Genomic DNA, 14,628 nt, shown 5'->3' on the forward strand with positions numbered 1-14,628 from the left:
AACAGATCCCGAGGGCTTGGGGAAGTGCTTGTGGTCTATTGGTCACTTGGCAGTGTTCATTCATGCTCAGGATGACCCCAGTCTGGGGTGGACCAAGAGTCACTCATGTGCATCACACATCAACCTTCAGCATTGCAGAAGACAACAGCAGCAGCCCAGGGTCACTGTGACTCAGTGACAACCTACAGATTTATTTACATCATAATGTTATCATTTCATCTGTATGGTTTGGTCAGCTATTCAATGCTATTCTAACAGGAGGTTTTTTTTTTTTTTTTTTATCTTATTCTACTATATTTATGCATCTATTTTGCAGGCTTTAAGAGTCCTTGAGAGAGACCAGAAGGCAAACTGGTTGACTGAGACATGCAAGTCCACTTTGGGGCCCAGGACAAGCCCTGGGAAATCTTTAGTTGAACCTCTTTTCTCTCCCCTGCTCCCCTCCGGCCCCACTCTCACCACCTGGAAGCAATGATTTTCCCCTTGGCTGCTGGAGTTAAAACTGAGACACCAATGCATAGGGAAAGGGGGAGGGGGCAGGTGAAATTCCTGCTCCCAAGAATCTTTTACAGAGGGTTTCTTACCTGACAGAATTTGAAACTGTACTAAAGGGGAACTTTCCCAGGCCGTTATAATCTTTACCCATCTGAAACATTTAACATCCCACTTCCTTTTTCTTTCCCACCTTGAATGGTACCTGTCAGGCTGCCTGGGCTGCTCTACTGCCTAATTTCTGAAGGTCACAGCAGAGAACACTCCAGTTGTCAGGTCACAATAATTCGAATATTCATTCCCTTAGCATAAGAGTCTCTAGCGGGGGAGGGTGTATATTTCCTCATAGGGTGGAGGCGAGAAGCAGGCACAGTCCCCTTCTTCCAGCTGTGTCTCTTCTAGCTGGTCAGCATCAGGGCTACGTCTGAAATGTGAGCAGAAAACACAGAAGCATTACCTCCCAGGACCCCACTCACAGAGCTAGTGTTCCACCCTGAGCAGCAGACTGCACAGATTTATAGTCCCCACCACTGCCTCACAGACCAAACACAGCCATCGATCATGATGGTGACAGGTGGGAAAGGACCATGCTCAGTACACACACCATACCTGTCATTTCCACCATCCATGAAAGGAGAGTCCTCGCCCTGCACGAACGCAGCGTTGTCTTGAGGGTAGATGGTGTAGTAATGAGGGGGACTCGGCATGGCGGCTGCTGGGACTCCAGAGGGTATGAGACCACAAGGGTTCACCACAGGCTGCAGGTAGGAGGTGTTCATCCCCATCTGCTCCTGAGAACCGTAAGGAGGAGGGATATACTGCACCACAGTGGCCCCATGGAAGGTGATGGGCTGGTTGATGCCCGTGAAAACAAAGGATTGTCCTCCTGATGTCTGTTCCGAGTCCAGGACCCTTTCCTCACTTTCTTTGCACAACTGGCAAGAGAGCATTTTGAACTTGCACACAGCAATAAGGATGAACGTCACCCCAACTGACAGCAGGATGGGCCCAAGGAGCTGGGTCCATTCAAAATGGGAGACGCCTTGGTATTTGATCCAGCCCATGACGGTGAACGTGATCCCCACTAGTCCCAGAAAGATGCCTGAGAAGAGCAAGGTGGCCCCTGCCTTGTCGTCGTCGGACACTTGGATGTCAGCAGTACTGGGTGTGTAAGGAGTGACGGAAAACACATTGAGAGGGAAGTCCTCCAAGCGGCTGCTGCTGTGCTCCATGGTTCCTCACGGGAGTGCCCCGCTTCTCAGAGGGGAAAGGGATTGTGAAAGGCGGGGACTCACAGGTTCAGATTAGTTATAGAAGAACTTTGGGCTTCTGTGGTTAACAGAGTATAACACACGGAGGGCTGAACTTTGTTTAGAAGAATAAAGGTCTGAGAAATGAAGCCTGAAATTTTGTTATAAACTGCCAGCAAATGGAGGTCTCTGTTTTGCAAGCCAATGATGAACTCTCTCTCTGATTCATATTCATTCATTCACTTAATCAAAAAACATTTCTCACGCTGTTCTTAGGCCCTGAGGTGCTTTTTATAACCATATGAGGAGGCATTGCTCTGAGCCCTGTTTTTGTCTTCCCCAAGCCAGGTTTGTAGAAATGGCAAAGCTGCCTCCAGGGAACCTTGATGTATCTACCACATGCTCACACGAGTGCCCTGCTAAGTTAGCCTAACCTAACTTTGCTACTGGATCAGCTCATTCCAAATAGGTGGACACAATTTCTTGTGTATTCCAAGCCACTTCAGAAATCTCTAGTTACGATATATTTGTCCTAGTTCATTTTCTGTTGTTATAATAGAATACAGAATAGGAGGTTATTTCTCACAGTTTCAGAAGCTGGCAAGTCCAATACCAAGGTGCCTGTATCTGATGAGAGTCTTCTTACTGCATAACATGGCAGAAGGCATCAAATAGAGAGAGCTCAAGAGTGCCTCAGCTCAGGTCTCTCTTCCTCTTATTTTATTTTGATTTCTTTGCCATGTTGGGGATGGACCCAGGGCCTGGTGCATGGTAGGCAGGCACCTTAGCCCTGAGCTATATTCCCAGTCCTCTCTCTTTCTTTTCTGATAAAGCCACTAGTCCCATTATGGGAACCCCACCCTGATGATCTCATCTATCCCCAATTACTTCCTAAAGGCTCCACCTATAAATGCCATCAATATATGAATTTTGGGATTAAGTTTCTAACAATGATCTGGGTGGGAGGGGCCTCTTTCAAATCACAGCAATACTTAAACTTTACTAACAGAGTTACAAAGCTCTGAGATCCTGTCCTTTCCCGACTGGGCCCATGTCCCTTTTGCTTTGCATGTTTGGGGAGTAACTGTAGTTGAGGAAGAGGCGAGACACCACAGAAAAGCCTTCTATGTGCCGCACCATTGTTAGAGGCTGCATGAACATCAGAGGTGACATGACTTAGTGGGGACACATGTCGGGCCCTCCCTCCAGATGCCTACCCAGTTTCTGGTCTCCAAGATGAGACAAACAGCTGCCGTTTTGAGCCTGCTCTGTTCTGCACCCAAACCCAAGCTGATTTAGAGAAGGCAGCTTGCTCTTCAATGGCATTACCTGTCATTCATGACTACAGAACTTCCCAACAGACCATGAACTTCATCCTCCACGGAATTGTAACTGTGGCCTTCTTCCTTTCCTGGACTGATTCTGTCCAAGCAGATGTTTCTCTTCGGTGGTTAAGTATTACATTGGCTTCCTCTCACAGAATGAGAGAGCTGGGACCTTGCCCAAGGCAGGGCTTCCTGAACTTCCTTTGATGACAAAAATCATCTTTTTGGGGTGGGGAGCATTCTACGTCTGAGCTTCATCCGCAGTGCTTTTTATTTTTATTTTTAAATATTATTTTGAGACAGGGACTTGCTAAGTTGCCCAGGATGGCCTCAAATTTGCAATCCTCCTGCCTCTGCTTCCTGAGTAACTGAGATTACATGCATGTGCCACAGCACCCACCTCTGGGTCACTTTTTTAAAAGCAAAGTCTGAACTCCTGACAAAACCAAAATATCCAACAGAACCACAATATTCAAGAAAGAAGGTCAGTAAGTGCCCCACATGACTGTTATCATCAGGGAATCTCGGGAAACCCTATCCCATGTTAATCCCCAACACTGCTAGGTGACCAGGGACTGTTTTCACCACCATAATGCCTCTCCTTGCTATGGGACAAGGTTTGTTATCCTTAGTTTCACTGCCAAACGTATGGAAAAGCAGGCAGGTGTCCCCTCATCTGTCTCCCAGATGTGCCCTCAAGCAGCAAGGCTTGAGCAGGCTTGCCATGGGATGGACGGCCCCTTACCCCCAGCTGCATAGGAGAACCAGGCAAGCCAACTTCTCTCCTTATTCAAAAAGATTCTGGTCAGCTGCCTGGCATTCTTTCCAGGCTTTTACCCCCCCCCCCCCAAGTTAAATATATATATAATTTAATTATATACATATAATTTGATATATATATAATTTCTAATATAACTATAAATGTCCTTGATGTTTATTTAAAAAGCTATGCTCAGGACCTCACATTATTGAAAATATCTGCATTCATTATTATCTGATCAAGTATTGGGCCTACTTCACAGAAAACGTGGTCCAGGAAAGTTGTCCCATTGTAGATGGGCTCCTCTTGGTCTCCAGGTGCAGCAGATGTGGAACCAAATGGATTAGAGACAAAATAACATTCCTTAAGATGCAGTTTTGATGAAAAATGAAAACTAGTCAGCTAAAAATAAATACTCATAAGAAACAACTAAGGTTGATGGCCACTGAGCAAACTAGTCATTCTGCAAGTCGACTTAGATCCATTTTACAAAAATAAATCAAAAACCCATAAAGTGGCTACATCGTTGATGTCTGTATAAACACACTATTCACTTGGTTTTTGATTTTTCAGTCTGTGCTTTTAGCAAAATGTTAAAAATTAATCTCAGTCTCTTGTTAATTGTTCAATTTGACTTTTTAGCACATTAAAATGTACCTTTTGATAAGAATATCTTTTTGGGTTTGGCTGCCTCTTTTTTGGTGGGAAGGATACTAGGGATTGAACCCAGGAGTGCTCTACCACTGAGCTACATCTCCAGCCCTTTTTCAAATCTTTAATTTTGAGACAGTGTCTTGCTAATTTGCCAAGGCTGACCTTGAACTTGCAATCCTTCTGCTTCAGCCTCCTGAGTAACTATAGTTACAGGTGTGCACCACCATGCCCAGTATAGGCAGTGTTTTATTTTCTGAATTGACAGATTTATCAGTAGGATGAACCTAGTTTTTTATTAATACTTCAGATATCTACTTTCAGGCTTTAGCTTATGTATATCATAAAAATTGAATTGTATTAAGCTTTGTTATTCTTCAACTCTTTTTTTTTAACCTCACATCATGCTTCCCAAATATAGTTTAATTTTTAATAATTTGACAAGAACAGTTAAAGCAATTAATGCAATTATAGCTGGAAATTTCTCAAAATCCATCAAAATATTAACTAGTATCAAGAATGTAGCTTATTTGCTTTTCCACAACAATAAAAACAAAATTTGAACAAGAATTCAGCATAAACAATTTCTTAAAATTTGGTAACATGCTGTTTTGGCAAGTATGCCCCTAAATCTGGCTAAAGAGAATATAACTTGGTACAATGTCTTTGGGGAGAGAGGGGCAATTTGACAATTTCTTCTACAATTTATAATACACATAGAATTGTATTAAAGATACAAATATTCTCTTCTGGGAAAGTAACTAATAGACAGAGAGATAGAGACATACATACATACATACTATAGACACTTTCACCAGAATATTCTAGCTGAATAGACAAGGAATCACTGTGGTAACAAAATACAGGGTGACCAGAAGGAACCCTAAATGTTCATCAATGAACTGGTTAAATATATTATAGAGATAAGTGATGGGGTTCTGTATTAGTCAGGGTTCTCCAGAGGAACAGAACAAATAGAATATACATATAATTATAATCATAAGAGTGGACTTACACTGGCTTACATGCTCAGATTCTGGGTAACCTACAATGGTCATCTGTAGGCTAGAGATTCAGGGAAAGCAGTAGCTGCTCAGTTTTAGATGTTGGATACCTCAGAACAAGAAGGGCCAATGATGCAGACTCAGTCTAAAACTGGAGGCTTAGAGGTTTCCTGAAGAGTCACTGATGCAAGATCATATTCAAAGACTGAAGAATCCAGAGTCTGCTGTCCACATATGGCAGCCACTCAAGGAGGGTCCAGAGTGGGCCCACAGGAGCTTCTTCTTCTGCTCTTTTATTTCACCTGGGCCCCCAACCTACTGAACAATACTGTCCACATTCAAGGCAGGTCTTCCCACCTCAGTTTGCTGACCCACATGCCAATCTTCTCTAGAAACACCCTCAAAGACACCTAGAAGTACACTTTACCAATTTTCTAGGCATCCCTCAATCCAGTTGAGTTGACAACCAGAATTAATCATCACAGGTTCTCTGCTACTATTTCAGAGCAATTCGGGTGTACACGAACAGGTGTGGAATAATCTCTTAAGATATGTTATTGACTGAAAAAAAAAAAAAAGAAAAGAAAGCAAAGTCAGTAGTATGTTACTATGTTGCCACTTGCGCAGGGAAAGAGGTTTACTCTCACTGAATGCATTTGCACAAAATGTGATGGAAAGGATGCACAATAAATTGGGAACGAGAACTGGGCGGGTGTTCCAGGTATCTATTACCATATAACAATCCATCCAAAACTTTGGATCTTAAACCAGAGTTCCATGGCGGGCTGCATTTCCCAGCAGTCAGCTAGGGCTGCAGTCATCTGCCGGCTCCACAGAGCCAAAAGTCCAAGATGGTTCACTCATTTGACAGATAGTGCATGCTGGCAGCTCAGCCAAGGTTATCAAATAGATTCCCCACCTGCACCTTTCCTTGTGGTTTCTCCCAACATGGAAACTGGGTTTCAAGAGGAATGTCCCAAGAGGAAGTGTTCCCGAAATCCCATGTGGCAAGTGCAAGATGTCTAGCTTTGGAAGTTCAAGGAAAATCACTTTCATTTCTTCTATTGCTCAAGCAAATGACTTAACCAACTCAGACAGAGAAGGAAGGGAATTAGATTCTTCCTCTCTATGGCAGGAATGTAGAGATCATACTGCAGACAAACGTGTGGGACAGGAAATATTACTGCCTGTCTCCTTGCAAAATATAATTTTCAATAGATAATTACTTTTCACTATTTAGTCTGTTATATTGCTTGGATTTTTTTTTTCTTTTTTGGTCCACGTGGACATCCAAAGGCAACCTAGGAATTCAAATCAGACTTATTTATATATACAACTCACTTGAGTTTGGTTAGTGACCTCGTCTATCTTCACTGACAATTTCTTAATGGATATCCAGTGGGTAACACTGTCACAATCATTAATGATGTCAGGCTCTGAACTTTCTTAAGGTTTTTTTTTTTTTTTTTTTTTTTTAATTGTGTGTGTGTGTTTTCACTGCTTTTCAGACTTACACTTCAGGCTTCCTGTTTTTAACCACCTATCCACATTCCCAGTTAAAAATTATAATGTTGACGTGATAGTAGTTCAAAGAAGTGAATAAGAATAGCAGTGAAACCACAAAAAGAGAATTTTCAGAGGTTATCAGAGAATGGTGGTGGGAGCGAAACCTAACATGGTCACACATTTCCGAACAAACAATATTTGATTGGGACGTTTTGTGGGAGGAAGTAAATTGTTTTTCTGGAAGGTATTTGTGTGTTTGTGTGTGTGTGTGTGTGTGTGTGTGTGTGTGTGATTGCCTTTTTAAAAAGTTTTGTAAAGTGGCAGATTTATGTTTCAAAAATCTAGCTGCTCCAGTCACGGCCCTGAAGTGCCATCTGTTTTTGCAGCCATGGGGACCACACTCACTTTGATCTGACTACAGATGTAATACCACCACAAGGTTCTTTGATAATAAAAAAACACCAAACATTTCAACCACTTGTTGCACATAAAACATAAAATAAAACAAACCCCTGAGCTTGTATAACATGGAAAAACAGGAATCTGCTCATTTTGCATGCAAATGTCTTAATGCCCTTCAAGATATCCAATATTCAAAAAGAATGTCTTCCCAAACATTTTGCAAATATGTCACTGTGTGGCTTCTGCTACCCACAGCACAGGGTGGGAAGTGGGAGGTTCATGGAAGGGGGTTAGGGAGAGAAACAGCAGCAAGAGCCAGAGACTCCGTTTTGCACAGTAGAGCCCTGCCTGTGGCCACCAACACCCTGCAGTTGGGAGACAAAATCAGAAAAGGTCTGGACGGCACAATCAGGGTCTGGAGGACACCAGCCTCTGGACTCAGCTCTGCCTCCAAGTTGTTGTGAGAGGCACAAAGGACCGGAATACATGGTTCATGAGCCTACTCAGAAACCCAGGAGCTAAACCTGTGCTGCTGTCCTGCACAAGGCAGGCACTTCCTCCACGGCATTCCTGGTCACTAGGGTTAAAGCAGAGGAATAGGCAGATGTCATGGAAAACCACACCCTGAGCTATCCTGTGCCTCCAGAGGGCCAAGGATGAAGACCTGCAGGGAGCATGACTGGCTACTGGGCTTCACCCCTCAAGGGCTTTCAGCAAGAGGATCGATGCATGGTTAAGGGCTCAGGATGAAAGAGATGTGGAACCTCAACCTTCATAACTGAGCACCCACATGAACATCAGGTGCCTGCAACTCATTTTGAAGAGAACATTGGGGGGAAACCTCAATAGTAGGTGTTATGTACTAACCTGTTTTATTTACTTGAACTGTGTCTGACAGTGGCAATAGATGGTTATTTACACTTTCTACAATAAAAAGGTAGGGTGGTTGAATCATGGTTATATTATTGTAGTTATACTACCATCACGTTGAAATTCAAGCTCCTTCAAATTTTAGATTTCACCTTGTTTCAAGGACAACACAAACATTTGGGGTGGGAATCATTGCTGGATGGACTCTGTGCATTTATACCTTCCTCTGACTTCAGTTTCTCAACATCCTGGTGAGGGGGCAGGGCCTCTGTGCTATAGATGATTAATCTCAAAAACAGGGAAGTGGGGTATTTAACTTAGTAGCAGTGCAGGAGGACAATCTGTTTTCCTAACCTGTTTTTAAACTGCTCGTCCATGAAGGGCATGTGCTTATTGACAAGAGATCTGCCACTGTTCATGAGCCAGGCTGGTGAGGATTGGCCTGGCAGGCAGTTCTCAGAGTACATGACAATCTTTAGTATTTTTTCCCCCTACTGAACTGAACATCACCTTGATGGGACTGGAATTCAGGTCAGAGCCACTCCATTTCCAGGAAGTAATAAGGTGAGCCTCCCAGGGGCCCAGCTCTTGGTCTTAGGTCTTCTAGAGGGGGCAGGTCTGCCTTGGGCAGTAGCTTACTTCTGAACTGGGGACTTCGTGAACTTGCATATCAGCTTTCTACTGCGGTACAGTCACAAACATAGAGGCTTAAGACTACGTTCATTTATTAGCTCACAGTTTGGTAGGTCAGACCTGGCTCTATTTTCTGGAAGCTCAGGGAAGAATCTGTTCCTGAACTCTTTCAGGCTGTTGGTAGAATTTGGTCTTGTGCAAATATTGGGCTGAGGTCCTGATTCCTTCCCAAGATCACTTTCTTCTCCTAGAATCCACCCACATTCCTTCTCTGACCAACAGTAGCTCTTCCACACTGTCCCCAGCTATTGAGCTCCAAATCTCTCAGACTTTCCCCTTTCTGCCTTGTTCTCTGCCTCAACAGCCATAGAAAGTTCTCTGGTTTTAAGGACCTATGTGATTATAGGCCACCACAATTCCTTGTTGAATCCCTTTTTAGATCAACTATGCTGTATAACAGCACAATCTTGGGGACGATGTCACACACATTCTTAGGTTCCAAGGAATAAGGGGTGTGGAATCTTTTCATGGGGGAGGGTAGTTTTAGAAATCTGCCTACCCCATTCTGGCTCTGTTGCTGGGAATCAAAAAGGAGCTATTAAAGAATAAGTGACTGTTCAGAGTGACCCCCCTGGGCATGTTTTTCCAGGTTTCGTCAACATTGTTCAGAAAGTTTAAGTAACAACTGCAGTGTATCTTGTGGGCATTACCATGTCCAATGTACTCTAATGCAGCAGACAGCAGGTCCCTGCTATGATTTGGCTGCAGTTTTGGTTTGTCTCCCAAAAGTTCATGTTCTGGAAGCCTGTCTCCAATATGATAATGTGGTTTTTTTGTTTGTTTGTTTTTCATATTTTTTTCTAATTGTTGATGGACCTTTATTTTATTTATTTATGCATATGTGGTGCTGAGAATTTAACCTTGTGCCCCACATGTGCTAGGCGAGCACTCTACCACTGAGCTACAACCCCAGGCCCAATGTGATGATGTCAGGGAGTGGTGGAACCTTTAAGAGGTGGGGCCTAATGGGAGGTGGGTAAGTCATTGGGGACGTCCCTCAAAAAGGGTTAACATTGGTCTCTAGGAGTATGTTAGTTCTACAAAAGCAAATTAGCATAAAACAAGCAAATCTGGCCCCTGAAACTGTCTAGTTTCCTGTCTCATTGTGTGGTCTCTTCAGTACATGCTCCCATCACTGTGACGCTAGGCATCTTGAGGCCTTTACCAGAGACCAAACAGATAGTGCTGCCTGATCTTGGAATATCAGCCTCCAAAAATGTGAGCTAAATAAACTTCTTTTCTTTATTCAAGTACCTTGACTCAAGTATTTTATTATAGTAATGGAAAACAGATTGTGTCTTCAAGTAGAGTCCCAGAACTAGCAACATGAACACCTTCTGGGAAATTGATAGAAAGACACATGTCAGACCCCACCCAGATGTACTGAATTAAAAGTTCTACTAGCAGGGTCCAGATATCTGTGTTTTGGCCAGCTCTCAGATGACTGATGCTTGCTCAAATTTGAGAACTAAAGTAAGTCACAGTATACTTTTTTGTAGTAATTGAAAGAAAGGGGAAATGTCAGATTATCTTGAAAATGACTTTCATGTCTAATAACTTATGATTCTGTGAATATTATAAAAAGTGATTACACTGTATAAACCAAAAGATGCATGTGTACATCATTGCATGTGTATGTGTGTGCCCGACCTTGTACACATGTAGGGGTTAAGCACACAGACTCACGTTCTAGAGTCTTTTCTGAAATTAAATCCTGATTTCAGCAACTATGAGCAGTGGAAGTGGGCCAACTGCTCTCTGAAGCTCAGATTCCCCATTTATGAATAATAGCATTTACTTCGTAAGGTTATAAGGACCGTGTGAGATGACAGAACATTCAGCATCAGGGACTATGGGCTGTAATTATTTTATCTTGCTAAGTTTGTAAAATCTTTCTCCAGGGGATACAGGTACATGGTGAGCTGGAGCACCCGGGTCCCGGTCAGGAGGCCCTGAAGGCTGTCCAATGAAGCACTACCTGGGTACTGAAGATGAGTTGCTCCTGGGTCTGAAAGCCAAGGTGAACCTTCTCTATTCTTAGTGCAGCTGAAGTCCTGTCACCACAGAGAAAGGCATTCCTGACTGAAGTGTGTGCATGACCCCAGAGCTGCATTCATCTCCTCCTCTGGGAAGTTCATAGAACACAAGGTAGGACCATCCTATCTGAAGGCTAGTTCACCAGGACGTGGAGAGTGGGGCTGAAAACACCTGGGGGCCATTGCTATGTGTTTTTATTTGTTATTTAGGGGTTTTATATATTATTGTTGCTTTTATTTGTTTTGCATTTTCAAAGGAACAGAACTAGTTTGGTCTACAGTACAGTCAAAAGATGTGCTTCTGTAAGTTTAGGTGAGGAAGACGTCACTTGAGGGATATCAGCATCTCTACCTGTTGCCCTGACTTTGCAGGCCTCACCCCTCAAGCTGCAAGAGATCATTCCAGAGCTTGTTGAGAGGCCTAAATGGAGATTAAGATGCTGTTGAGCCAGAAACATGGGAGAAGAAAGGCAGGGCCTGTTCTTCTAAGGACAGCTCAGCTCTCCTCAGCCTTCTGCGTCTGGTACTGACGTGGGAGGCACGGCAGAGGCCACCCAGCGTGAATCACTGCTGCCTGAAATGGAATCCACGCTCCCGGCCACTGGCAGGCAGTGACAGAGGGGCTGATCCCCACAGCTGTTCCCCACCCGCAGCCCTGTTCCCAGGCTCCACATGGCTCCTTAAGCTCCAATGCCACCAAGAGAGCTGCTGAGCCTTGCTAGACCTGCTCAGCTAACAACCACAGGAACTCTCTGGGCGGAATCTGGCGGGTCTTCCCTTGCTCTTAGCCACATATCCTGGTGGCCCAGGGGAGAGGAGCAAGGCCTTGAAGACATATGCACAATTTGAGGTCGGTCTCTGGTTGAGGTCTTAAGCAGCTGCCAGACGAATCTGTGCTTGATGAAATATGAGTGAGAGCCAAGAACTCTTCTTCCCTTGGAGAATGTCTACCAGCTTCACAGAGGGAAGTTCCCCCCAGAGGAGCAGAGCGCGTAGGACTGCCAACCTGGTAGGTTTTGGAAAGGCTTCCTAGTTCAGAGTCAGAGGCCAAAGATGCGTTCACAAATGCTTTTGCCATCCAATATTATACTCATTAACCTTTGATATCCTCAACCTATGAATCTATTTGGTTCCCTTCATGTAGACTCAAGTGACAACTTTGGAGCAATAGTTCCTTGTCTGCTTCGTAACTACAGAAAACCCACCAATAATTTGACTCAAATTAACAAGAACTCTGGTTAATAGGGCATACTGCAATACTACACAATGCTCACAAAATGCCACTGCAGAAAACCAAGAGCCTGGCCACATGCAGTGGCCAGTATTGGATGGCCTGTAATCCAGCATCTTGGGGGACTGAGGCAGGAGGATTGCAAGTTTGGGGTCAGCCTGGGCAACTTAATGAGGCCCTGTCTCAAAAAAATAACCAAATAAATAGAAAGGCCTGAGAGTGTAGCTCAGTGGTAGAGCACTTGCCTAGTATGTGCAAGACCCTGGGTTCAATTCCCAACACTGAAAAAAAAAAAAAAAAATCAACAGCCAACACCACAGAGACTTTTTTTTCCCACAAACACATTTTTAAAATGGTGCAGAGTAAAAAATGTTAGGAACCAAATGAGGGCTAGAGTCTAATATGATGTATATAAACTAAGAATGTATACATAAAATAATACTCCTCCCTTATAAAGCTACATTCCTATTCTAGGATAAGTTCCTTTCATATTGATGTGATCGCCTATGAGGGAGAAAGGGATTCTTGCTGGGAGTAGAGAAGGAAGAAGAAAGGGAAAGAGAAAGAAGAGAAGGAAGAGGGGGAAGGAAGAGGACAAGAGGGAAGGATTTAGTAATGATGATAGCAAGACCATGTCATGAGGAGTGTGAGCAACTCTGCCCTCTGGACCCAAAGTTCTAGAAAAAAAGTAAAATAAAAGGAAGCAAGTCCCAGTCTAACCTTTTCATTTCACAGATGGACACACAGAGGCTCAGAAAGCTGAGTCGTTTGGCTCTGGGGTTTTATTGCTGCTCCGTGGCAGAAGCCAGGCATTTTGACTCTGAGTTCACTGCTCTTTCTACTAAATCTAACTGCTGTGCATGTACTTACAATACCACCTTCCTTCCTTCCTAATGGGTAATCTGTCTGCGTATACTTTTAACTAAAGAGATTGGTCATTGGTGGCCCAACTCATACCCTTGCTTCAGGGGAGTTTCCCATCTCTGCTTAAGGACAGTGGTCTTGCTGGACGCCACGTAACCTGGCTTGCTTCTTCTTGAGTGGCAGGCTGGAGACACCATTTGATACAAGGGCAACCCTTTTCTTACACAGAGTGTGCCTGGGAATGAGGTGGTTTCCGGGATGCAAGACTTTCAGCTGAAAACCAGAAAAGTCCTGAATCAGCTGGGGCAAGTTGGTCACCCTAGGAGGAAACAACCTATAGCCTATGTTGCTGGGTTCAGAAATAAAGCATGAACAATCAGATTCTCATTTAGGAATAGGGAAACCTGTGGATGGAAGCTGTTGGCTGAAATAAACATGCCATGGTGTGAAAAGAAAGCGAGGATTGTTGAGAACTGCTACGCTGGTTTAAGAGAAGTCTAGACACACTTTAAGAGAAGATACCTTGAGTAAGTAGTGTACACTGGTGGCCAAGAGAAGACAAGAGGGTGCAGAGAACAGCAGAGCCCCTCCCCCAAGAGACTGACCATGCAGTTGATAAGATAAAACTCTCATGTCCATTTTCGAATGGCCTCAGATTCCTCTGTGGTCAGAATATCACACCACTTGAGTCTCATGGGCTTCAGAAAATGTGACGTGGGAATATATGGGTAACTCCTGGGTTTCCCAACTTAAAGTTCCTAAGTGTGCTGGATTTTGATTGTTTCTTTTTGTGGAAAATAAGATGCCTTGGTCTGGAAGAGCACCAGCTTTATTCCAGAGAGAGAAGCCTTCTGCTGTGACCTTCTCCTTGGCAATGAGAGTAGAAGCAACAGCGAAAGCAGACAGAAGCATCTGGAAAGACTGTCTGCAAGGATCTGAAATTGGCCATGGTGGTTTTAAGAAAGAAGCTACTGAAAGTCAGTTTTCCTAAAATATAGTCATGCTGGTCAGCCTCATCTGGGCACAAGGAACAGAAAAACAGCGGGGACAGTGCCACAGAACATTGCCAAGGAGAGAGTCAGAGCAGAAGACTCTTCTCTAGAATAAAGCTGGTGCTCACCAGACCAATGCATCTTATTTTCTAAATTAAAAAGAAGCAAGCAAAATCCAGCACATGCAGGAATGTAAATTGGGAAACCCAAGAGTCACCCTTGCTGATTCCCACTTCACGTGTTCTGGAACTCTTAAGGCTCTCAGTTGGCCAAAGCTGGTGTAGCAGATTGTTTTTTCCAAAGATGGCGTGTGCCACTTCACTTTCTCCTCTTTCCTTGTGACTTTGAGACTGCTCTCATTAGAGGAAGGGATGTATGTCCCCTGCCCTTGAAACTGGGGGACTATCTCAGAGCATGGCAACCGCCAAGGCTCAGTTATAAACCACAGTTTCCACTCTGTGCACTGGAACATTTGCCATGGAACACTCTGGCCATCATGTGATCTGTCTGACTGACCCTGCGTGGCCATGTGTACCGGAGACCCAGCTGCCC

General features: G+C 43.9%; 1 protein-coding gene across 1 annotated transcript; it reads right to left on the reverse strand.

Annotated features, from left to right (window-relative positions):
* Positions 1-810: 810 nt before the first annotated feature.
* On the reverse strand, positions 811-1,724 carry Tmem174 (transmembrane protein 174). Its single transcript, XM_047554960.1, has 2 exons — positions 1,102-1,724; positions 811-916 (listed from the first exon to the last, which is right to left on the reverse strand). Exons 1-2 carry the CDS (start codon positions 1,722-1,724, stop codon positions 811-813), a joined length of 729 nt encoding a protein of 242 aa, XP_047410916.1.
* Positions 1,725-14,628: the final 12,904 nt, after the last annotated feature.

This window comes from Sciurus carolinensis, chromosome 6, assembly GCF_902686445.1.
Source record: "Sciurus carolinensis chromosome 6, mSciCar1.2, whole genome shotgun sequence".
In the NCBI taxonomy this organism is placed as follows: Eukaryota; Metazoa; Chordata; class Mammalia; order Rodentia; family Sciuridae; genus Sciurus; species Sciurus carolinensis.

Bases quoted from the DNA above. Each gene is read 5' to 3' on its own strand.
- Tmem174 (XM_047554960.1), bottom strand. From the start codon at position 1,724: ATGGAGCACAGCAGCAGCCGCTTGGAGGACTTCCCTCTCAATGTGTTT. The intron at 917-1,101 runs GTATGGTGTGTG...CTCACATTTCAG, and splicing joins ATGGATGGTGGAAATGACAG to ACGTAGCCCTGATGCTGACC.